Source organism: Odontomachus brunneus, unplaced genomic scaffold (assembly GCF_010583005.1).
Source record: "Odontomachus brunneus isolate Ranch 3 - 2012 unplaced genomic scaffold, Obru_v1 Obru_scaffold_082, whole genome shotgun sequence".
Taxonomy (NCBI): domain Eukaryota; kingdom Metazoa; phylum Arthropoda; class Insecta; order Hymenoptera; family Formicidae; genus Odontomachus; species Odontomachus brunneus.
In genome coordinates, this window is record NW_022639532.1 from 808643 (window position 1) to 834462 (window position 25820).

General features: G+C 39.8%; 3 protein-coding genes across 5 annotated transcripts in view; 2 read left to right on the top strand and 1 right to left on the bottom strand.

Annotated features, from left to right (window-relative positions):
* Positions 1-1437: 1437 nt before the first annotated feature.
* LOC116847659 (Fanconi anemia group M protein) lies at positions 1438-8039 on the bottom strand. Of its 2 annotated transcripts, XM_032822887.1 has the most exons (14): positions 7506-8039; positions 7252-7419; positions 6956-7128; positions 6779-6868; positions 6426-6650; positions 6197-6350; positions 5960-6075; positions 5746-5865; positions 5501-5666; positions 5254-5408; positions 4961-5195; positions 2839-4859; positions 1644-2755; positions 1438-1555 (listed from the first exon to the last, which is right to left on the bottom strand). In XM_032822887.1, exons 1-13 carry the CDS (start codon positions 7669-7671, stop codon positions 2528-2530), a joined length of 4017 nt encoding a protein of 1338 aa, XP_032678778.1. In that variant the 5' UTR covers positions 7672-8039; the 3' UTR covers positions 1438-1555; positions 1644-2527. The 2 variants fall into 2 exon arrangements, with proteins under 2 accessions (XP_032678778.1, XP_032678779.1); XM_032822888.1 differs by lacking the exons at positions 7252-7419; positions 7506-8039 and having other exon boundaries at positions 6779-6830; positions 6956-7107.
* A 229-nt stretch (positions 8040-8268) lies between these two features.
* On the top strand, positions 8269-11411 carry LOC116847714 (phenylalanine--tRNA ligase alpha subunit). Of its 2 annotated transcripts, none has more exons than XM_032823010.1 (8): positions 8269-8543; positions 8736-9076; positions 9152-9373; positions 9461-9576; positions 9648-9832; positions 9900-10261; positions 10360-10461; positions 10675-11411. In XM_032823010.1, the coding sequence occupies exons 1-8, from the start codon at positions 8403-8405 to the stop codon at positions 11309-11311; spliced, it is 2106 nt and encodes a 701-aa protein (XP_032678901.1). In that variant the 5' UTR covers positions 8269-8402; the 3' UTR covers positions 11312-11411. The 2 variants fall into 2 exon arrangements, with proteins under 2 accessions (XP_032678901.1, XP_032678902.1); XM_032823011.1 differs by having other exon boundaries at positions 8270-8543; positions 10360-10486; positions 10675-10826.
* Positions 11412-13363: 1952 nt separating this feature from the next.
* The window catches only part of LOC116847755 (E3 ubiquitin-protein ligase HUWE1), a 21019-nt gene continuing 8562 nt past the window's right edge, over positions 13364-25820 (top strand). The window contains 18 exon segments of the mRNA XM_032823098.1: positions 13364-13555; positions 14444-14524; positions 14676-14894; positions 15069-15308; positions 15389-15451; positions 15536-15760; positions 15913-16184; positions 16264-16540; positions 18076-18720; positions 18919-19188; positions 19271-19780; positions 19895-22536; positions 22797-23037; positions 23115-23268; positions 23372-24602; positions 25043-25163; positions 25252-25357; positions 25447-25820. The exon segment at positions 25447-25820 is cut by the window's right edge and continues 95 nt beyond it. Of these exon segments, the coding sequence (XP_032678989.1) occupies positions 14480-14524; positions 14676-14894; positions 15069-15308; positions 15389-15451; positions 15536-15760; positions 15913-16184; positions 16264-16540; positions 18076-18720; positions 18919-19188; positions 19271-19780; positions 19895-22536; positions 22797-23037; positions 23115-23268; positions 23372-24602; positions 25043-25163; positions 25252-25357; positions 25447-25820 (7635 nt within the window). The 5' untranslated portion in view covers positions 13364-13555; positions 14444-14479.

A 25820-nucleotide genomic window follows, 5' to 3' on the forward strand; every position in this document is an offset into this window, starting at 1 on the left:
ACGTCATCGAGTATGGGAACGGGATGCAATCCGGGGACATTAAACTTTGAATGGATACGTCTTTGGATGATAACGTCATAGTCGGGACTGTAAACTATTGACGATTGGTTTACATTGTCAACGACCCATTTACTACTTATTTTGATGTCAAAATACTTTATGCTGACACATCGGAAAGTCAGGCTCGATACGTAAAACTTATCTATACGTCCCACAAAGTAACGAAAGACAAACGGGAAGTAAAAGAAACAAACAGAAAAAATACAAAATAAAAAAAATGTTATATTTATTACAAAATGAATCGCAGGAGATAACGATAGGTTTCAGCGTGATTGCGTTTAATGAAAAAACTCGCTAAAAACACATGGACAGCGTCACTCTCACGAAGTCGTTGCGCTTGCATCCTACTTGACCTTCGAATCATCCTGTACACTGGAGTACTTGTTGACCGCTTCTTCAACCGTCGAGGTGAGAGAGTCCAATTTTTCTGGCGAAATATACGGAATTAACGTGTACGCCAAGTTGTTTACCTGCGCAAACAATTAAATTTATAAGTCACATGCTATAAGCAATTATCTGGAAGAAATTCGCTCATAATGTAATCATTTATTGTCTTCAAAAGCGATTGTCATTTGCTCGTTTGTTTGCTTGTGTCGCGCGTATGAATTAAGATCATGTCTATGATATAAAATTATTGAAAAATTAAATATTAAAATGCGAAAAATATCAAAGTAATAAATGTTTGATCAATCAATCACGATAATACGAATGAGATGGCAAAGTATGTAGCATAAACAACGCTTGCATCCCCGTTCGTTAACGAAAGTAGATTTTGGGAGGAAGCGCAAGAGAACGATCGATCGCAAACTCAATGATTTAAGAAGCTGACTTGTCGATTCCGATGATTCATTTGCGAATAAACTATACTGTTCCGACAGTGTGATTACAGAAGCGACTAGAAAAGTACATCCTGGTAAGATTTACGTATCGGGAAGAACGATGACTTGCCTGTCTCACATTGGATGCCAATACCGATAAAATAGTACTGCAGATTGAAGTGTAGGAGCAGATCAAGATACCAACAACTCCGACTACGGACGAGGCTAGAAGGCTTGGCAGCAGATAAGGACCTGTGTAAGAGGTCAGGTTTCTATATGCAGGTACTATGCCGCTGAAGATATCCGACCACCAGCTGGAGCTTGCTCTCGGTATGGTTGCTATTGCCGTCGACGTAACGACTTCGGTAACGATATTTTTCTCGGTGGTGCTTACGCCGGTGTCTTCAGTCGTTGTCACCGAAGGAATTACTGAAGTAGTAGCTAAAGTACTTTGCGATAACGACCCCGAATAAACCGGGCCATGAATTGGCAATTGCTGTCCTTCCTTAAACTCTTGTATTAGATCCGTAGTATCCCTCGTATGCCTCGCTAATGTATAAGCAGTAATAATTGTGAACAAAACGAATCCAATGCGAAACATTTTTCCTTACTTTATAAGACAAGTTTCGTATTGCGAGATCTCTCGAGAACGTGTGACTCGTTTGGAAAAGAGACAACTAAATATAAATACAAATGATTAGTGGACAATTTATAAATTTGTGTTATATCTAATCGATGATTGAATTTTGATTATTATATACTTACATGTACAGCGAGTTGTTCTCCTTGATTATTGCTGACGGTTGTTCGTAAAACTTCGTGCACACGCTGTTTACACACAATGTGCCGTTTTTTCGGGCGAGAATTCCTGTTCCTGAAATTGGAGCTGAGTTTCGGATGAATTTCTTCGCTCAGCTAGACAGTACCAGACTGAAAGAAAATGTCATCCTCACCCTATATATAGCTTTACTAACTTATACTAGTATACGTAACTATACAAGGGTTGGATCGACCATTTTTATCTTCTACTTTCTATACCCTTTTGTCCTTTTCTCTATCTGCAAGAGATTATTTTAATACATTTTATCTCTAACAAATGGATACGAGAACTTTTCAAACAGGTATTGGTATCTATTCAATTTTCGGACGAACATGACTTTCTTTTTAGAAGAAAAAAAGTTTTTTATTCTATCTAGATGTAATGATATATAACTCGATAAATTGACAAAATTTTTATAATTTTCATATTATAACATTATATCTCGAGTAACTTATTAAAGTCTAACTCATTATCAATGAAGATATTACGATTATAACATTGATCGCAGTTAACAAATAAAGGTAATTATAATGTAACAATTGCATTATAGAGTAGGAAATTATGACATTGATATAATGTTAATTGATGTTTATTAGGAATTTACAAAGATCACCATTGTAAAGTATAAGTAATACTTCCATAAGTCCTTATTAAAAATAGAACTGTTCACGATTTTATTTTACAAAAATATTATTGTATAAAAAATATATACGAATGAATTCTCACACAATATATACATACTCTTTGTATGTGAAATTAAATTTCTTACTATAGTCATTATTGTAAAGCAGAGTTCAATTTAATTTTATTAATTCACAATAATACCAAATCAATCTTCTTGCACTTGTATACGTAGCTGTTCAATCTCGTCCTCACTGCTCACAGACTTGTTCAAGACGTTTATATTTTTCCTCTTGCTAATCTGCTTTGCACTAGTTTTATCCCAATGGAGACGCTTGCGCTTATTGCGTTCCAATTCCCTCTCGGCTATTTCCAATATCGAATCCTCATGGGCAAGCACACTCGTCTCAGCATCTTCCCTTACGCAGAACGAATCCTACGATCGAGAAGAATAGAAATTCTATTAGCGACAGATACAAGGTGGATATTTTAAAGGTATACATTCGACGTCATACGAACATAAAGATACGAGTCCTGTTGCGACAAGGCCTGTGAATAGATCTCTATATCCGGGTCCGGCGACTGCGGCTTCTTGAAATGGAACGCACCGGGTCTTTTGAATAAACTCTTAGTAGTTTGCAAATAATGCGCCTGCATGTCCACTTGATTCTCTACATTTTGGGTGTAACTCACGAAATCGTGCAGCTCCTCATCTGTCGTGGAAGTCAAACTGCTTTCATCCGAACTGTCATTCGAACTCACCTGTGCTTCATCGTCTATATATGCATTTTTCTTCCTCTTTTTCTTCCTTTTGTGCTGATTGCTGATTTTCCGTGCGGCGCTTCTCTCTAAGTGAGACATTTGCTTCGATGTACTAACACCAGATTCTAAAGTATTCTGTTCCTGCCTTTTAATGCATTTGCTAGGCGCTCTAAAGGCACTCAAGTCTATCATGCTCGAATGCAGATCCTTGTTCCTTTTCAAAGATAACATGGGATGTCTATTACTGACTGGCACTGGCATACCAAGCGGTGTTATCCTTTTTGACATGCCGCACAAGTTGCCACTTCCAGATGCGAACACCTTCGATGTATCGTCAAAATAATTATCGTTCTTCACCGAGCTTTTCGACATATTACGCAAATGATTACTTTGGTCTTTTGAAGTTTTCGACGTATGGCAAAAATAACTGCTTTCAAGCTCGTCGAATTTCTTTACGCTATCATGTGTAATCATGAAGTCTTCATCGGAGTCGTCCTGCAAGTCGAAATGCTGTTTCACGGCATATGACTTCGTGGTAGAATTAACATCAGATAATTTGTTTTTTAATTCCGAACATGTGTTCCTCTTTTCGACTTCAGTTCTGCGGTTGGTTGAAATCCACTCAGGACTACTATCCCTTTTACTTGCGGAAAGTATCGGTGATTTCTCTAAATCTTTTTTCATCCGCGCCATTTCTTCGATAGCTTGTGTTATGGACAAGAAGCTCTCTTCTGGTTTTGGATTATCTATTTGTTTACTATCGTTAGGTTTATTACATGCAAACTCAGTCATATCATCATCACTAAAATAAAAATCTTGTATTTCGTTCATACAGTTTTCTGCGGACTTGTTTGTTTGGACAGGTTTTGCTGGTTCTACTGATAAATTTTGATTAAATTCATCAGCGTTTGTTTCGTCCAGGAAGATATCAACAACGCTTTCACATGTTACATTCATATTCGCTGCATTTTTACTAAATATATTGGAAGAATTTGGAGGTACTATACTTTGTCGTGCAGTATCATTGACATCTAAATCATCATCAGTTGAGCTAAATGAATCATTTAATATATTTTCAAATATACTGGGTTCCATGTCATTGAGCATATTATCTGATAATTCTGTTCTTGTATGATCAGTCATGATATCATTATTATCTTTTGTACTAGATGCAAGAACTTTACTCTTATCAACTGAATCTATTTTAAATTCATTAATTGCTTGACTCACATGTGAAATTATGGTTATATTAGTGTCAGAACTATCATCCAGTATATCCTCGAATCTCACTTCGTTGGTATCGATATTGCTTTCATTTCGGATAGTGCACCAAAAATCGTTATCGATATTAACATGAACGTTATCATTCTGAGTATTTTCAATCTTACAGGTTTCACGTTTTGTCGCCAGAAAGTCAATTAAATTCGTAATTAAAAAAGGTACAGAATCGAGAACTTTTATGTCAGGTATTACAAAGTTAAATGGATCTATAACTGATTTTGCCACAGGAATGTAAGTTGTATCCATTTTACGCACAGAGGTCATTTCTTCCTCTGATTTTTTGACTGTGCATAATGTCAGGAAATCGATTCCTGCATTATCATCGGATAATAGTTTGACGTTTTTGGGATCTATCGTATTATGTATGTTACCACTCTGTGTTGTTAATGTAAGAACATTACATGTATTATCTTCATTTTGTTGGTTGCATTTACCATTGGTAAGAAATTTCATCATCGACGATTGCCCCGTATTTTTCGGTACTGATATAGAGGAACCTAAAGTATATATGTATTTTTAAGTAAATTTGCGAGTAAAACAAAGACGGAATATATATATATATATAATCGAATAAAAGTAAGTTAATCATAAGACTTACTTTCTTTTTGTTTTGTGCTAGATGCTTCATCTTTCTTGTTAATATTTTTCTTTCTCTTCCTACCTTTTACATTTGGTGTCTTTGGTAATACATTTATATACATCATGTGACATTCTGGAGTGAATTGATTTGGGATCATTCTAGGGTTATTTTGATACAGGGAAGAAAATATATTGCTTGTATTTAATATCTTATTATTCAAGGAGTTTCTCCTAGAGAGCGTGGATTTCAGATTCTGCAAAATATTTTAGTCAATACACACATACAAAAAAACATGTAAATTTTTCGGTTACCTCGTGTTCTTTTCCATCTGTAACAAGAATAATGATGTGACCATCGCGTTTACGTCCTGTTCTGCCCATTCTTTGAACTAGCCTTGTTGGAGAATGCTGTGATACATCAAAACAAATTATCAGATCTACTTCACCAACATCCAATCCTTCTTCACCTGCGTTATATATTTATAAATATTAAAATATTAGAATCTCTCTCATAAATCTAGTAAAAGTAATTAATATTCTATAAATTAATATATACTACCTATACTTGTCGAAACCAACACATTCACGCGATTGTTTCTGAAATCTTCTAATGCTTGAATTTGCTGCTTTTGCTTTTGACTAGCTTGACCAACAAACATTTGCGGTCTAATTAATGGTTTTGATTGCAAAAGCAAAACGTAGACTTCATTGACTATATCCCTATACTGAATTTATGGAAATATATAAATAAACTGTTTTTTTTCTAAGTATTAAACATATTATATGAAATATTAATATACAAACTTCTACAAAGACTATGGCTCTTGTATTCGCATTTTCGTCATTATTCTTCCTGAAATGATGTTCAAGTAATTCTTTCAATTTGTAAAATTTATTATGTCCAAACACAATATTCGTTGGCATCTAAAATAATTATTTTTTTATAAATAAATATTTATTTTTAGATATACTATTTTATTCTACAGTTTTACTATATCGTTAAGATATTCTTACAAACCTCAGATACGTATCCATTAGGAAGAATTTCTGGAAATGGTCCAAGATATATTTCTATGTCATGGAGTAATCTTTGCAATTGATCTTCATAAGGCATCCAGAATTTATCAGAATGATCTAAAAACAAATTACTTTCTTGTATAATTCATGCTTTTATATAATTTCAGATGATTAGTTTTTCGATTAGTAGATATAGATAATATAATAAATAATAATTGACAAGTTGTAGCAAACATACTCTTATAAAAGGTGCAGAAAGCTCGCAATCCATGTCTAATCATAAGTTCATATGCATGATACATGGTTAATAATATACTCAAGGTTTTGCTAATTTGTGCATAATTTCCTGATTTATCTGTCTTTTTTTTGAATTCTTGTAATAAGTGAAATATCTAGAAATAAATGTGCAAAAATTAAGATTATAAAATTTTTTTTGTTATAGATTTTTAAAAACTAAACTAACCTACCCTTCCTTTCGATATGTTTGCAGCCTGTCCTCGCAATATATTACATTGCATAAGAAACTTCACATGACGATCCATAATAATAATATATTTTTCTTTGAACTGAGCCAATTCATTACTGAGAGGTACCAAAATAGTATCAACTTTCCTATTGTTAATATATGGTATTATATCCAATGAGTTGTCATCTCTCAATTCCAAGCGGGAAATGCATAAATTTTGTATTACCTATGTGTGTGTGTATATATATAATTTATATAACAAAATATATCAGAATATTAAATTAAATTTTTAATCAATTTTTAATAAAAGTAAATAATAGAACATAGTTAATCAATATTAACCTACATAGTTACCTCATGAACATTATCTATTTTATTTCCAGGTGTAGCAGAAAGTGCCAATATCCTAAAATATTGATTTTGTGTGGATAATATTCTGACACACTAAAAGTTATAAGTTACAACTTGATCAATTTATATAAAAATAAAAACAGTATATATTTGGTCCAAATAACTTCTATATTTCTTTACCTCACAATATGAATGTTTGCCTAAGGCTTTATGAGCCTCATCCACAACAACGCATTTGATTAAATGGCTAGGTACAATTGATCTTTCAAGATCATTATGAAATACTTGAGGAGTGGCAAATATTATTTTTTTTTTAAACCAAGCAATTTCACGATTTTTCTGATTGACTGTACCTATAGATTAAACAATATCTATTATTGTACTATGACAAATATACAGACAAGATATATAAATATACAATATACTACTAATAATATTAATATCGTTAATATTCTGTTAATAATAAATATAAGAACCTGTAAGCTCTATCATTTCTACACTTGGTATTCCCATTACTTCATAGCATGCATCAATCTGTTGAGCAACCAAAGGTTTTGTTGGTGCAAGGAACACAATTTTTCCAAGTGGAAACCACCTCCAAAAATTGTACATTACGACAGCAGCAATAAAAGTCTTTCCTAAACCTGAAACAAGTTTAAAAAGGCCAAATTTTGTATATTTAATCCTGTACTATTGATAACAACATGATGATGAATATTTCTTTTCTTACCAGTAGGCAAACAAACCAAGGTATTGTAATATAAAGCTGTCTTAACTATGTTATATTGATACTCGCGAACTGGGTAATTTTCCGGGTAAATCCAAGTATTTCCAGTTGACAGAGAAAATCCTTTGGTTTCTGGATCGTCTGAACTGTATTGCGTTGACAATTCCATTCTGGCAAAACTTTATTCAATTTTTGCGCCTCAACAACGAACTTGACAAATCGATAACATAATAACTGCACGAACTGCACTGAACATAATCACCACTATAATTTAATTAAATAAATATTAATCTATCACATACAATCACATAAAGTAGTTCAATCAGTAACATATGAGATCTCGAAATTTATAAAGTTCGTAGATCACACGTAGTCTGCCGTTTAAAGGCCATGTTACAGTTGTGTAAAGGCCAAGTCACACTAGCGATTGGTGATTGACGATTGACAATTAAAGATTAGATTTTAACGAATCAACAAGCTTCAGCCTTGGCTTGTTTTGTTCCAATTGATCAAGTTCCAATCTTCAATCGTCAATCATTTATCGCCAATCGTTAATGTGATTTGGCCTTTACAAGATATACCAATCAGATTCACGAAATCTGTAGCAACTTCTCTGCTGAAAACAATCAATAAAGTACGGAAAGAGAAGTTCAACAATTTAGAACTAGAGGCAATTTAGCGCTAGCTGTTCATGACAAGTCCTTTGGATTGGCTATTCGATCTTGCTACTAAAAAATAAAGATTTGGCTGATTCATCGTTGAGTTGCACTACTCGAAAAATCTGCCTCGTGTTCGTCATCCATCGTCATCCTTGATGTGACAAGTCCCGTAATTCAGTTTCGCATGCCGGCTGTGACAAATTGCATGTTGCGTTGAAGGCCGTATTAACTAAAGAACAAGATGGCAAAATTGTTATCGAACCAAGTTTTAGAGTACTTAGACAAACATAATGAAGCAAATTCGTTAGATTTGAGTACTGAGCTGGGAGAGCATCACGATTTGGTTATAGGAGCCATCAAAAGCCTTCAAACGTTCGATGATGTAAGTTTGCTTAAGTTAATTATTCGTAAATTATTATGCGCTACTAAATATCTTATTTTCATTTATTTATACATATTGGCTTACATGTAAAATCGATGCTAAGTGATCGTGCTTTCATTGAATATTTCCTCGATTCATGAAATTATTACAAATATGTTAATTATTTGCTCGATTGTAATTTATTTTTGGTAGTTAATTACAGTGAAACCAACTGTTAAAAAGATATGGGAAGTTGTACCAGAGGGAATACATATATTAGAAAATGGCAGTCATGAAGCAGTTGTTTACAACAATGTTCCTGACAAGGGTATACCTCAGCAGGAACTCATAAAATCAAGTCCTTATGCTAAATTAGGTTTTTCCAAGGCAATGGCTGCTGGGTGGATTAAACTGGATAATAGTAGTGGTACTCCTATTGTAAAAAAGAAAGTATCATCAATTGTAGATACTGTACGTGAACATCTAAAGGATGTTAACAATATCCCAGAAAAAGTTAAGACAGAATATAAAAAAAGAAATCTTTTACGAGAAGTGTAAGTATAAGATTTGAAGACATGTAAATAAACTCAAGTTCCTGTTTTACCTTCATTTTCATTTTTTTGTAATAGGGTAATTAATATGTTGCATGTGGAGAAAGGATCAAATTTCTCCACAAAAACAGAAAAATTAGAAGCTGATTTGACATCAGATTTATTGACACATAGTGCTTGGAAAATCAAGAAATTTAAACCATACAACTTTGATGCTTTAGGTGCAACTCTTCAAATTGGTCACTTACATCCACTGTTAAAAGTTAGGCACGAATTCAGAAAGATCTTCTTGGAAATGGGGTATGTAGTGGGATAAGCCAAAGTTCTTGCAATTATTGGAAGCAAGGAAGTAAATTACAAGAGTGAAAATCATTATTTTTATCTTAGATTTACAGAGATGCCTGCAAATAATTATGTGGACAGTTCCTTCTGGAATTTTGATGCTCTCTTTCAGCCACAGCAGCATCCTGCTCGCGATGCACATGATACCTTTTTTGTTTCTGGTACTTAAAAATGCCAATGAAATGACAATTAAAAGAATACAATCAAGAAACTACTGATTTCTGTATTTTAGAGCCATGTATCAGTACAAAGTTCCCTATGGAATATCTCGAAAAGGTGAAGACCGTTCATAGCAAAGGAGCATATGGATCTCAGGGGTATAGATACGATTGGAAGCTTGAAGAAGCACAGAAGAACTTGTTGCGTACTCACACGACATCTGTTAGTGCACGGATGTTGTATAAACTCATGCAGGAGGTACAGTCAAAACAGAGACAGATTGCTTCTTTAAGGATGATAAATTGTAATAGGAAATGCTTCACAGGGGGAGTTTAAGCCGGTGAAATACTTCAGTATTGATAGAGTATTTCGAAATGAAACGTTAGATGCGACGCATCTTGCGGAGTTTCATCAAATCGAAGGTGTTATTGCCGATTATGGGCTAACATTGGGCGATCTTATTGGGACAATTTACGAGTTTTTCAAGAAGCTTGGAATCACGCAACTTCGTTTTAAACCCGCGTATAATCCTTACACTGAACCGAGTATGGAAATATTCTGCTATCATAATGGCTTGGAAAAATGGATAGAAATTGGCAACAGTGGCATGTTTAGACCCGAAATGGTACTGCCAATGAATCTACCCCCTGATGTCAATGTTATTGCATGGGGTTTGTCATTAGAAAGGTATGTAAATAAGAAAATATATGCATGTTGCCTGATACTGCAATTTGATATCAAGATATATCAAGATATATTTTTGGACTTCATTTTTTGGATTTCAGACCAACGATGATTAAATATGGTTTAAATAATATACGTGATCTTGTTGGGCCAAGAGTGGACATGGAAATGATCCACAACAATCCTATATGTCGATTAGAGAAGTAAATATCATTCTAAGTTATTGAGGTATTTATATTAAATCTCATCTTTCTGGAAGTAACTAGTTAAAATATTTAAATAAAATATTTTAAACGTTTCAAAATTCAAAGTCTGAAGGTAATTACATTTAAATGACCGCTTAAAAAATTGTTATTCATTGTAATTTAAAGTAATTGTAATATCTATCGTTAAACTTGTCCTTTTTTTCATGGCAGGACTAGTCGAATGTTTCTACAACGAAAACCACAAGAGCAAAAATCTATTCAAAATCAATTGAACCAAGAAGAGAAAATCAAGCAAACTTCGATATATTCCTCGGAAAAACAAGCACTTTCCAAACAAAGGCTTATTATTTTTTGCGACCCGGAATATCCGATTTATTTCCTTGAGTCTTTTTTACGACTCATACAACCGTATTTCAGAATCTCTGTGTCAACTTATATTCATTCTACAGTAAGAAATTTGCCTGAGAAGCTCGTAGGATTTTGTTCGGATTTTTCCAATACGTGTACGAACACAAATATACATATAGTTTTAATTTGGAAAACTGTCGGAATCGATCCAGTCATGGAATTACCAGGAATGCGTAAAATTGCAGGGATAGTGAACATCGCGCGATACTTGAATCGTTTGATTGAACTCACCGATGTTAAAGTATTAACGTACGAACGAGATGGCGTGTCTTACGCGAATAACATAGATTTTCATCTGGATAGAATACACTGTGCATTGCATGGTATAGATAACAATATATTGTGTCCAGTCCCCAAAACACCTTATGTATTGGGCCCGTGTATTTCCATAGTCGACATCATTCTCGAATCTATCGAGAAGTATAACATAAAAAAATAATTTTACTCATTTCTTACGTGTATTGAATATTTTGTGCATAGCTGGCGAGAATTTTATTTAAATGTCAAATTGATAAATAAAAATCTGTTTAAAAACTTAATATCGAAATCCATCGTTGTGAAACTTCTCTACTTGATCCTCGATACGCGCTATCGTGGCTAATCTCTTCTCGGAATTGTTTTTAATCTAGAAATAAAGCGATTCCATAAGACTAAGAGAGACGAATATATATCTTTTCACTCTACTTATTGCAGTGTACCTAGTTCAGACAATTTTTCAAGAAAGAATGGGCCTTGTGTGTCGTTATTTTTCGTTGTATGTGAAGCGATTATTTATACAACGCGCGCTCATCGCTTCCGTCAAGAAGCCGTACGTTCATTGGTTGTGCGTCATCGTGTCGCGACGGACATGTCGCCGCGTTCCAATCATAAAGCATCATACGCGAGTTCAAGCCCGCATCAGCGGCAGAAGTGACCCGCGATTTGTTGATGCGCTTACGGCCAATTCGCAACGCAACACGGCGTGTTCGCACGCGAGTGATAATCGTTCGGAAGCATCGCGGAAGCGCGCATCGTCGCGGTCGCATTCGAAGAGAGTGACACGCAAAGACCAAGGTTCGGTATTGTATCATAGCGACACGATAGCGTGAGAAGCGCGCTTTCGTCGCGCTCGAATCTCGTTTTCCGTAGGCGACCGCCAATTGTCGCGCGTACCGACAGTCACAGCAATACGCGAGTATTGCTACGGGACTCGTGTGCCGACGGTGAGGAAGTGAGGTGAGGTGAACAACACTATCGGCGAAGAGGTTGTGTGCGCGAGTTTAACGGCGCGATACGCGCGAGCGAGTGTGCGTGCGTGCTTGTGTCCGCGCGACAGGCAGACAGTGCGATACACTGACGTATACGTCGTTCGGACGAGTGCGAATCGCGTGCGTGCATTCGGCGACGGTACAGCGGCAGTCGCGATCACACCGAGTGGCCGTGACGCGCTGAGGAAGTCGCGAGGGGTAAAGAGAGAGAGAGAGATAGAGATAGAGAACGAAAGATCATTCGCGAAACGTCGGCACGCGGCGTGTGCGGGGACCCGTCTGTCCGCCAAGGTTAAAGAAGAGAGGAGACGATCCGTCGTGTGGAATGCCCCGCTAAAATGGCGGTGATCGGCACCGTCGCGCGGTGCTAGAGAGGAAAAAAGAGGCGACCGCCTGCCTTCCCAGACCGCGCTCGTTCGCTGTTTTGTTTTGACTCGGCCGTGACCGCTAGCCTCGCGGAGAGATCTGAGCCGCGGCTATCGGCCCTTTTCGTTCGACGCGCAACCCCGATCTCGCGCCGGCCCCCTCTTCCCCTACGCCTTGCCTGCGCTGGCAGTAGGCCCCCACTCTGGTGGCCGTTCCTCGTCTCCTCCTTCTCTGTTTCGTTCCTCCTGCCGTCTTTGTCGGGTCGTAGATTGAAGTCGCGCGACGTATCAACGTGCGACCGCGCGAGTCGTTAATGACAAAAAGCTGGCTGACGAGACGAGCTACTACGACGGCAGACGCGATAGCAGCGTTAGAGGCGGAAGCAAAGGTAGCAAACAGCAGCAGCAGCAGTAACATCGGTAGCGGGACGGACAAGTGCTATCGGGCTCGCGGGTTCGACGCGACCGCGATGCCCGTGCCGCATCGCCACGCTCCTGACGTGAAGAAGCGCATCGGCAACGCAAACTCGCGAACGTACGACGAGGCGAGCGCAAGCAGCACTGTGTTATTACGAAGCAAAGTCGAGAACGTGAAGGGACGGCGGCTCGTCGCCAGGTGAGATACGTCGCTCGTTCTCCTTTTTTCTCCTTTTCTCTCTCTCTCTTTCTCTTCCTCTCCTTTCCGTTCTCTCTCTCTCCCTCTCTCGTTCTCTCTCTTTCGCTGTGTACGCGAGCGCGCGCGAGGCGACGTTTTTTTCTGTCTCTCTCTCGGCTCGCGCGAGAGAAACCCTCTTCCGTTTAACTTGTTCGAAACGGCGCACGCCTCTTCTCACCTTCAATGCTTATTTACGAGGGCACGGGCGAGATGTAGCAGTGCGACCGACCGCCGCCGAGGCTCTGTTGTTACTTTACCGTTTGCCTCGCATAGGTTAGGCGCATTCTCGCTGATGACTGTGCAGATTAAGCACGATTTCGATCTGCTGAATGTACACGTCGCCTCGTATATAGCATCGCGCGTGTTTCCCGCGGAGTAAGCGTCACGAGAGAGACACAGAAGCGTTGAGTCGAAGGGTAATTCTAATAGAAAAGGCGAGAGTGGGAGAGAGGGAGTCAGAGAAAGTCATGAGCCTAGTTTATTGTTGAAGTAACGGTGTTATGCTTGAGAAAGATCTTTTTTATGTTACTAGCGATTTCGTAATGTTAGATTACATGTCTGTATTTTAGGGACAAAACTGTAAAAGTGATAAATGGTGTGAAAATTGTGGTGCATATAATGGTTGTTCGTTGTCAGAGAGAAGAGAGCTTTATGTTTGTTACAATTTAATTCATTTATTGTGCTAATCATGTCCTGGTTTGTTTTTATTTGTCGATTCTGCCACTCTATATTTAGCATATGAATTTGTAAACAAGAGAGTCACAAAAGTTTAAGGTCATAGAACTGGACTTGTACAACTTATCTGTTTTGTAATGTTCTATGTGGTCACTGCATAGTGTTAGATTCTATAGTCAGCTATAATTTGAGGTTATTTTGTGTTATTTTATTGCCTCAATTTATTAAATGTTTAAATACATAGTTTCAGAATATGCATGAATATATGTCAAAATCTTCCTATAGTTTGTTCAGTTATTAATTTACAAACAAAGAAGTTTGCTTTCAAGAACTAATATTCTATGAGATATTTTATTTCAAGGATTAAGTAAATGTGTGCAACAGCATTTGTATTCAGGAAAATTTTACAATATTTCAATAAATGAATTAGAATATATTCTAATGGAATAATTCATTATGTATGTATAGACATACTGTTTTTATTATATTTTATATATGATATTAAGTTATATGACCATATAATATCTATGGAATACAATGTAAACGTATAATTAGTCATGTTGCAGTAGTGCATGTTAATTATAATTTTATTATATTATTATGTATTCGTGATTGTATTTGTTTTTTAGATATTAAATTTGGGAAGGATACATTAATACATCAAGATGAAAATCGACCGCAGCAGACTGAAAAAATGCACTTCTGAAGTGGTTAGTGCTTTGTATAGTTTCTGTTTCAGTATCATTAATTCATATAAAAGCTACTTTCTTGGAGCAGAATCTATATTTTGTTTAGATTAATACATTTAATATACAATGATACACATTTTGATGAGAGTTTAATAATGTAATAAATCTTCAGCCCGCAGAATGTCAAACACTCATAAACAAGCTACGCTCCTGCTCTCATGCAGAGCTACTAGAGGAGCTCAAGCAAATAGATGCGTGGACTTTTGGCAAATGTGAATTGTTTCATTGGATTGATGTCTTGGATCTCAGTGATAGTATTTTAGAAGAGGCTGCGGCAAGGAGCCCAGATAATCCATGGGAATTAGCATGTGATCTTCCTCAAAATAGAGAGGTTTGTTTAATAAATGATTTATTAATATGCATGTGAGAACTCTGATGAAAAAATATATACTATAAATGTTATTCTACATAATAGTCTGAAACTATTTACACAAATTTATATGTATGTACAAGTATATATAAATATATTTTAACGTGTATATATATAATTATTAATTTGGTACAGGCAAAAGAGCTGCTTCTCTGGGTTCTTCACTTCACAACATTGTTGATTGAGCACTCATTCTCACGGCATTTGTACAACAGCATGGAACACTTGGTTACTTTGTTATCAAGTTGTGACATGCATGTAGTTCTCGGTGTATTAAATCTCCTGTATATGTTTAGTAAGCGCAGTAATTTTATTACACGTCTAAATAGTGACAAACGGCAAGCTTTGCTCAGCAGGCTTAATCATCTAGCAGAGGTTAGTGATTTGAACTTGTACTTTAAAGATACAATTTATACAGGTATAAATAATTATACATAATAAACTGGCTATTATAGAGTTGGGGAGGCAAGGAAAATGGTTTTGGCTTGGCAGAATGCTGCAAGGAATATCCAGAAAAGGTAAGTGTGCACAATTAATACATAATTGTATACATAAATGAATATTAAATGCGCTACAATTTAATATCATCTTGGATTTTTCAGCCATTTCCAACAAGTGCAACAACACTACATTTTGAATTCTACGCGGAAAACCCGACCGTATCGGAACCGTCAACAACCGGTACATCGCTTCCTAGTACAAAAAAAGTTGGTCAAGCGAATTTTGTAACATATATACATATAGAAGCTGTTGACAAACTTGGAAAAACCCCGGCGCAGATTATGAACGATCTGTTGAAAGTCTACAATGTACCCCAGGAACGACAGGTAAATATGCCCAAATATTCTTTCTTCTACAGAATTTTAAAGAAACTTAAAAAAATTTAAATTTAAATTTAATTTTATATGGTTTATTAATATTAAACATAATAAATACAAGCACTGGGACAACATTCTTTAATCTCAAAACATATTTTTAGATGGCTCTATTGACGCATATAAGGTTAGGACATAGTTTTTCGGATTACCGGAGAAGGTTGCAATGTGTACAAGCACGACTACAAGCACTGTCCGTACTTGTATACAGCAATGCGCTACAGGAAAACGCGCATAGTCTCCTTCATGCTGGACTTCTTGAAGAACTGGTTGAATTGTTGGAACTCCCACATGCTCATCTCGTCGAAATTCGTGCAGCAGCCTTGCGTACACTTACAAGCATCATACATCTGGATCGCAATCCACATTTTCCTAAGTGAATATAAATCTTTCCTTATCTATGCAAATTCATTACGCACGTGGCGTGATGCTAATCTTCGCTGGTGCACTTTCAGGAAACCAGGCTCGCGCTTGAATATGATTATCGATGTCACTGGAGCCAGTTCGTATCATGGATTTCTTCCAGTGTTGGTTCGCACTTGTATAACGACATTGACTTCACCTCAATCAGATGGACAGCCATTTCCATTACCTCTTGCGACAGCTCTGTTTAGTTTCCTGTATCATCTCGCTAGTTATGAAGCAGGTGGTGAAGCACTTGTCAGTTGTGGTATGATGGAGAGTCTCTTGAAAGTTATCAATTGGCCAGGCAGTGAGCTCGAGCATATTACGGTAATATTTAATTAAATTTTGCGACGCGACTCGCGAAATTATTTCGCGAGCGATGACAGGCAGTCGCCCGTTCGCCGCGTCGGCAAGTAGCCGTCGGCTCCGATTCACGCCACGAAAACGCGAACGGTAGTTGGGCGCCAGGTGCGGAAAGGCCGCACCACCTCGGTAAACGCGAGATTCGATAGGTACCACGAAATTCGCGTGTTCTGGAACCGTCGGGACCGGTAGCCCTCAAGATTTTAAGTCGGAGACGGGGTGGGTCAGGAGAAGGCGGAAATGACTCGTCTTCGATAATAAGAAGTTTATTGTCGGGACTCTCGCACGTCCCGGTAATTAGCACGGTAATCTTCACAAAGACGAAACGCGAATCGCGAGACGACCGGGCTCGCGACAACGAGACGCGGAGCCCGAGGACGATTTCCTCGGGCGAGCCTTGATACACGCGCGCGCGGCCGCTCCGCGGACGAGACAACGATACGGAAACCGTACGAGACGTGACAACTCACGGAGCAGATGAATGGTCTTACAATACAGCGGCGGCTCCCTGGACGTTGGCGGCGGCGGCAGTGACGGTGGCGGTCCTCCTGCCGGTGCCCACTCCTCGCGTCCTCTCTCTCGCCCCGGCACGTCACGATATCTCTCTCTCTCTCCCTCCCCCCTCCCCCTCTCTCTCTCTCGTTCGGCACGTGCGGTATGTAACGCTCGAAACGGTGTGCGATCTGTTCGCGGCGTCGGTCGCGGTAAGGCTGACTGGCTTTCGGCTCTTGGAGGATCGCACAGTCTAGCGAGTCCTCCTGCGTCTCTTCTCCTCTCGTCCTGCGACATTCGGCAGTTGGGAATCGGTACTTTTCGCTATTATTGTCTCGAGATGGTTTCTGTCTCGAGACATTGTTGCCGTGGTGGATTCTCTCGCTGTCCTTCTCGGCGCTTCCGTTTTTTCTGCAGGGCTTCTCACGACGGCCGCGTTCACTAAAAGTAAACACAGTTGACAGAATACTGTCTAAGTGTGATACTGTGTTCTCGCTCCGGAATATTCTAAGCGGTATTAGATTCACGATTATTTCGATAATTCGGTCTAATTTAATATGAAATAGTGAGAGAGCGATTCACCTGATCCTGAGCGGTGTGGAGTTGTCGGTCGCTGCTTTCTCGTCCCTCGATGTTCTCCGTTCCTCCAGTCCTGGTAGCCGGCAAGGGAAGCCGAGGGGCACAAAGTCAGGGGCGCGTTGACCTTCGCATCTGCTCCGCTCGCAAAATTCGCTTCCGATATTTGTCTTAAGGACGCTCACAAACAAACACATGCCGGAACGCGGTATTCGAGAATATTCGCGAAAACCGTTTGCGACGCGACACATGAAAACTCTCATACCATTTCGGTACGGCTTTCTTGAGACGGGCGCCTCCACGACTGCCACGTCACAATTTGCAATGCATTTCCTCAATATTTAATAATTTGGGTCCGATCACAAAGAAACTATTATTTATACAATTTGTACTTTATAACGTCGCATTTTTTAATTTTTTGCTTTTTGCAGTTTGTAACAAGAGCAGTGCGTGTTATTGATTTGATAACCAACATAGATATGCAAGGTTTTCAAACTCATGGTGGTTTGGCAAGTTTCATTAACCGTTTAGACATGGAAGTCAATGTATGTAGAAAAGAACAACCATTCGAAATCGAACCATTGCTCTATCAGGATGCTCCACAAACCTCACGAGAGAGGTCAGTGGATAGGGAGGAGGAATCGTCCACGTCAGCACGTATGAACGAGACGTTCGACGTGCGAGAGGAGTCCTCTAATCCTATGGAATTTTCGGAAGACGAAAATATGAGCTCCAAAACGGACGAGAAAAACGAACAGCAACCAGATTATTCTGCTGCTAAGACCGGCAAGACATGCTTACCGCAACGAGCGGCACTTCTAAAGTCGATGCTAAATTTCCTCAAAAAGGCAATTCAAGATCCGGCATTCTCAGACAGTATACGACATGTCATGGAGGGTACGCTACCGTCCTCTTTAAAGCACATCATAAGTAACTCGGAATATTACGGACCCTCGTTATTTTTACTTGCTACTGATGTCGTGACTGTGTACGTTTTCCAAGAACCTTCGTTGTTGTCGTCTTTACAAGACAACGGTTTGACTGATGTTGTACTCCATGCTCTACTCATAAAAGAAGTGAGTGTTATAATTTACACACATGTGTGTGTGTGTGTGTGTACATATAATTTTATTGTTATATAATTTATATGATATATATGAAGTAAATATTACAACTTTTATGTATTAAAGAATTACACTAGTTGCGATATTATATGAGTATAGTTGAGAATGCACTTATACATTACTTAAAAATCTGTCAAAACTTCATATCAGGTTCCTGCCACTAGAGAAGTATTGGGCTCGTTACCAAATGTGTTCAGTGCATTGTGTTTAAATCAGCGTGGTCTTGAATCTTTTGTAAAGCGACGACCATTCGAGCGCTTGTTCAAAGTACTTCTTTCTCCTGTTTATCTCTCGGCAATGCGCCGACGACGAAGTGCTGACCCATTGGGTGATACAGCATCAAATTTAGGCAATGCTATGGATGAGTTAATGAGGCATCAGCCAAGTTTAAAAGTAGATGCTATTGCGGCTATTATCAAGGTATTATTTGTGACCAGTAAGAAAATACATTTCCTACACATACTAATCTTTACACCTACTTACATGTTTGCATTTGTTTTAGTTACTTGAAGAATTATGTGTATTAGGCTGCGACCCTCGGTACATATGTTGGCGCGCTGCCAGTAAATCAGATAATTCACCATCGAATGCTACCACTGGGAATCGACAATCCTCTGGTCAGTCGGTCGGTGTCGGAGTAGGAGATTCTGGTGGTGCCGGAGGTGGCGGTGGTGGTAGTAGCAGTGACGAGGAGGAGGAAGACGAAGAGGAAGCAAGCACCAGCTCGCATCCTCAACGAGAAGAACAACCCTCGCCATCACCCGCACAACCTGGACCTCCGCCTCAACCAAGGGAAAAAACTCCCATCGCTTTAGTTGAATATATTCATAACGTGATGAAGTTCGTGGATGCCATTTTGAGCAATAATTCGACAGATGATCACTGCAGGGAATTTGTCCTTCAAAAAGGGCTCGTACCGCTACTTTCAATTTTGGGTCTACCTAATTTACCGGTAGATTATCCTGTTGCTCAAGCAGCTCAGTCTGTAGCATCAGTGTGCAAAAGTATTCTGGTACGGATGATTTTTATGTATATAAAATTATTTTTGTATATATATATTTTTTTTTTTATTAAAGTTACGTTTACTTCTAAAATATATAATACGAATAATGTTTATGTTTGGTAGAACCTTGCACATGAACCATCAGTTCTCAAGACGGGTCTGTCGCAATTAAACGAAGTGCTGAACTTGTTGAAGCCGCTTCACAGTCATATGGAATCTCCCGGTGGGTCTGTTTTGCTGCATGAACTAGCATCAGCACCAAATCTTGAAACGGCATTTACCAGCGATACCGCCACACCTCTCTTACATGCAATGAATGCCGCTCATGGATATGTAGTAATGTTTGTTCATGTCTGTCGCACTAGCCAAAGCGAAATTCGAAATCTCTCCATGAATCATTGGGGTTCCGAATTGGGTCTGACTGTTCTTAAGGGTTTGTCCGAACTTTATATGTCTCTCGTCTGGGAAAGTACTCTGCTACTTGCATTATGTAGCGAGGATATTATTCCGGCTGGATGTGAGTTCGGAAAAGAAGATATGGACAAACTGATGCCACCTGAGTTAAAAACGGAAGGTGAATCGTCTACCTGGTCCGGTACTGCGTCCGCGGATATGGGCAGTAACGGGATGACCACAGCGATGGAAGCTCTTAGCACAGATCCGCCACCAGTACCGATGGAAGTGGATGATAAGCCGAACGTGAGCACTGGAAGGACATCACCGAATAATTATCAGCTAAAATATATCAAACCGTTGCTTGGAGCGTCATCGAGGCTTGGTAGAGCACTTGCTGAATTATTTGGGCTGCTCGTCAAGTTGTGTATGGGTTCTCCAGTTAGGCAACGCAGAGGACAGCAAATGCCGTTGACACCTGCTCTTCCATCACAAGCGGCAAGAAGCGTCGCCTCATCTCTGAATGGATTGTTAACACGCGGCTTGTCGTGGGACAAATTGCCCCCATCGCCGATACCTAAATTCAAATTGACCTTTCTTATCTGCTCGGTGGGATTCACTTCACCGATGCTCTTCGACGAAAAGAGACATCCTTATCACCTGATGCTTCACAAATTCGTTACCCTGGGTGGTCAGAACTCTTTCTTCATCACTTTCCATTGGGCATTGTCCGGCGGCGGCCAGTTTACATTATCGGAAGGATTAGAGCATCCGGATTTACCAGACGGCACTGGCGAATTCCTGGACGCTTGGTTAATGCTGCTTGAGAAAATGGTTAATCCTAAAGCTATCCTGGATTCACCTCACGTGGTGTCGGCTAAATGTAGCGGAATGTTCAAGGAACCTCATTTCGAACCGATCAAATATCTCACCGACATACATAAGAAGGCTTTCGAAGCTGTGATGCTCATGTGGGGCAAGAAACCGCTGAAAAATTACGGTGCTCGCATGACTGAGTCCATTTTATCCATCTTACGACACATCTTACGAGGAGAGAAGATCATTAAGGAACGCACCGAGAAGAAGGAAGAGAACGTGGAAAGCGCGGTAGCAAGTGGCAGCGGCGGAACGAGCGGTATCGCTAGAAGTGGCGGTTCCGATCGTAGGGACGAACCCGAGGCGGATGTGAATCCGGAATATCTCAGACAACTGATGGACATGGGATTCAGTAGAGCACATTGTATAGAAGCGTTGATGCACACTTTGACGGTCGAACAGGCGACGGATTATCTCTTGACAAATCCTGCGACGCTTCGCAGACCTGACGCTTCATTGAACGACGTTGGTGGGCAAGTGATGGACGTGGAGACAGACGACGATCTCATACATGCTATCGCAGTATCGCTCGATTCACCGGATGTGCACAAGATTGGCATAGGAATCGAGGAGTTCGGTCGGGAAACCACTATAACTGAGAGCATCGACGAGTTTACGCGCAGTGCCCTGGGACAGTGTTTAAATCTCTTGGATCTCATGCCGGACACAGTGTACCGAATTTGTGACCTGCTGGTCACAATCACGAAACGCAACGGCGACGAGTGGCGAGACAACATGTTGCGGCAACTGATACGCGAGATTGGCAGTCTGGTGGATCATTTAATCGAAATCGCCGAGGGTCAAGACGAGAACGCTGGCACGCGATTGGTAGAGTGCGAGGAGGCGAACAAAGTAGCCGGTCGAATCTACTTGTACACCCTCTTCTTCGAGGGCACGTTCCAAGAGATGCGAGTGCCGTGTGCTCAAATAGTGGAGGAGTGTGCGATACTGGACAAACTCGTGCGACTGTTGGTCGTGAGCGAAGGTCCACTCACTGCGACCAAAAGCAGGCTCACGAAGGACAGCAAGGACGGTAGTGCAGCGAGCGGCGTGAAGACGCCCAAGTGGTTGGCGCCGTTATTACTGCTGATAGATCGTTTGGAGAAGGTAGCCATACTGACGAAGCGAAAGCAGCTGATGCACAAAGTCACAACCAGAGCGTGGAAGTGGTTTGACTTGAGCACCGGCAAATGGACTCTCTACTCACCGATGAACAACAGGATCATCAACGACGCGTACTGGGCCGGCGAGTCGAGTGTGCGGATATCGTGCAGTCGGCGTCGTTACCTCATCACCTTCTCTTGCATGACACAGGTGAATGAGGACACTGATAACAGACGTCCCATTACGATGTGCTTCAAGCTGAACACTACCAACAATGAGGACGGTGGCTCAGGGTCCGATTCCAACATGGACACTGACGAAAGCCCAATAGAGGAGAAACGAAACACAGTAGTACAAGGATTAGATCCTAGTATAGCGCCGAGTATCGTACGGTGAGAAACGTTCCTATTATACGTGATTAACAGGTCATATTTCATGTAGAGCGAATATTTTTGTTGAACGTAGCGGTGTGTTAAATATTGCGATACATGATGAAATTGATTAGCGAGCAGTTATTAATTATAATAGTAAAGTTAATAACAATATTATAGCAATATAACAATAAAATTATAATGGCAAATTTAATTTTGATGAAATAGTGTGAAATAGAATGAATAGTTTTACGACATACTTCATAAACGTTATTTCACAGCGCGTGTGTGAAGCTATTAGCGATCCCAGTTGACCGAGACGCATTACACGCTCTGATGAAGGTGTGTTTACGGCTAACGAGAGATTACAAAAACGCGGAGGTATTCGCGCGCGAAGGTGGTGTTAAGTTGCTTCTCGAAATGACACAAATGAGCAGCTTCACCGGTTGCATAAGTCTGAGCACCTTATTGATACGACATACTCTGGAGGAACCACGTACACTTCGTCTCGCTATGGAAAAAGTACGTGTGCACGATATGTGTCTTATAATATCAATTTGTAATGTAACAATATATTATTGATGTTCCCTTTGTTCCAGGTTATTCGCACTCGTACGCAAATTAACATACCGCCCGCGTACAAAGAGATACTCTTCATGACACGTCAGATCAGTAGCGCCGTTTGCCGTAATCCGGAAGTGTACAAAGAAGTGTGCGAAAATATCCTTAGAGTCGACATAAGTGTCTTGAAAAGTGAGTTTCGTTAATTTGCACTTTCTATCCATTTTCTACCAATTGATCGAATTTTCCAGACGACTTAAAATCCCGATCGTATCTCCGTTTCGTCGTTTTTCAGAAGACGACGTGGACAATAGGCTGGTTGTCAAAGCCTTACCTCTTAGTCATTCTCCAGCGTTGCTAATGGTGGAAGAAGTGTCCGTAGGTGTTATTCGTGACCTGTTGAATGCATTAATCAAGCCGATGCCCGTTTCGTCGGACGACGGAACGACAACTCCTACGAGTCCCGAGAAGAAAACGTCGCACTCAACATCCTCCTCGGCGATAGGTAACGCGTCATCATCGACATCCTCGCGGCGGGATGTGCTGAGAAACAATACAACGACTACCAACGATCCCTTAGACGATGACGATCAAGTGTCGCAGATTATTCCTTTAAAGATATATACCGACATCGGTAGCAACAGCAAGATCGAGCCGGAAGAAGCGAAGAAGCCTGTATTAACAAAATCTGCGATATTAAAGATATTAGCGGAAGCTGTTAGATCTTATAGCGCAGTTGCTAGTCTTATTACTGAACACACGTATCGAGCAGGACAAAGTGAAATTGTGTCTGAAGATACAACAGCTTTGGCGTTCTTGCTTGACAAGCTTCTGCCCATGTTACCGGAAAATTCCGGCGATCGAACGTGCAGCAGCATGGCGAGAATGTTGATCGCCGCTATCGCCTCGTGCAATCATTCGCCGGACGTACAGACGACTCTGGTGACTGAGGTGAAAGCAGCCTTAACGAGGACACTCGCGCTTCCCGAAAGTTCGGAAAAGCATGCGCAGTTACAGCTGCTTATTGGCTTGATCTCCACTATGATCGACAGTTGTCCACCAACATCACATACTCAGCTAAGAGCATCTCTGAAAGCCCATCAATATAATAATGTCAATTACATTGTCCGGATAATGCTAAGGAAAGGTATCATCACTGACTTAGCCAAGATCCCACACAGTCTCGATTTGTCGAGCCCGAACATGGCCGCTACTATTAACGCTGCCTTGAAACCGCTCGAGACTTTGTCACGCATCATCAATCAACCAATGCCGGGAGCGGTCAATAACAAGTTCACAAAGCCGAAGCACAGGACGGTCCAGGAAGAACCGATTGGAGAACAGACTGGTACAACGACGTCCGAAGCCACGCATGCTGTGGGCGAGGAAGCCAACGAGGATGCGGAAAATACCGAGCACGACATCTCCGTGACCGCGGAAAGTTTGGAGCCGGCTTCCGAAGGCCAAGTACACGAGGAAGGCGACGAGGCGGCTTTGGAAGACATAATGGATCAACTTCTAGAGAGGTAACGACACTTAAATTTATGAAAAGGAGATTCCGAACGTCATGCAATTCTATAAAGCCTATCTTTGCATTTGATTCAGATACTTGTGTAACAGTAATTTTAACATGACAAATGATTTTATTGAATTGAATATATTAATGTTTTTTCCTGTATTTAGTAGAAGTGGAACACTGCACACAGGTTGCATTCAATGTGATTTTATTTTGTAACGTGTGTGTGTGCTAAAGCAGAATTCTTTGTTTCGGATTATACAATTTATTGAATAGTTTTATTTGCGATTTTTTTATAATAACTTAAGTAATACAAAACACCTCATTTTAAATTGAGAATTTTTTTGCTTATTGTATTGCACGCGTTCTGCGAATCTTTTATTTATTTAATAAACCCTTAAATTCATGAAGGCTGCTGTACTTATAATCAAATAGTGTAATGTTTTCCAGGGACGGCTCGGCCGTGGCGGAAGAACCATCTTCTCGCCCGCACAGGCCAATGGACATTGATGACGAAAGCCTCGCGATGCGCGACGCAGAGGGCGATTTTGATCCTACTCGAGATACTACAGTAAGAGTAACGTCGCTTTTGTCTTATTTTTCTTTACAATCGCTGCTTCCTATCTTATTTTCTGTATTCATAATGAGTCTCATTTTAGGAGGACTTAATGAGCTCCGATTCAGACTCCGATAGCAATCCGTCTGATGATAATGAAGACGAAGTGCAAGACGACGAGGACGAGGAGGAGGAAGAGGAAGACGATGGTAGATGAAACAGTTTGATAAATCGCAATACACACAACCCAAGTAGAAAGATCGTATATCTCTCAATCTCATTTATGTTATTATTGCAGGCGAAGAAAACGAAGAGGAAGAGGAGGAAGAAGAGGAAGGTTCATCCAATTATGAAGAGGATGGAATAGAATTTTACGAGGACGCTGGAGAAGGTGGCGTGTTTCGTATGTTCCCGTCTAACGAGCGTGATGGTGGCAATGTTGTTATGATACAGCATAATATTGAAAACCAAGATATCGCGAACACATCAACGCCAGTTACCACGCGACCGAATCTTCCCACATGGAACACATTCCCCTTACCGTTAGGTCTGTTTGAAGAACCTCCTACTGTTTCCGAGAACAACGGTAAGGACGAAGATAATTAATATGTAGACATTTTATATATATATATATATATATATATATATATATATATATATATATATATATAT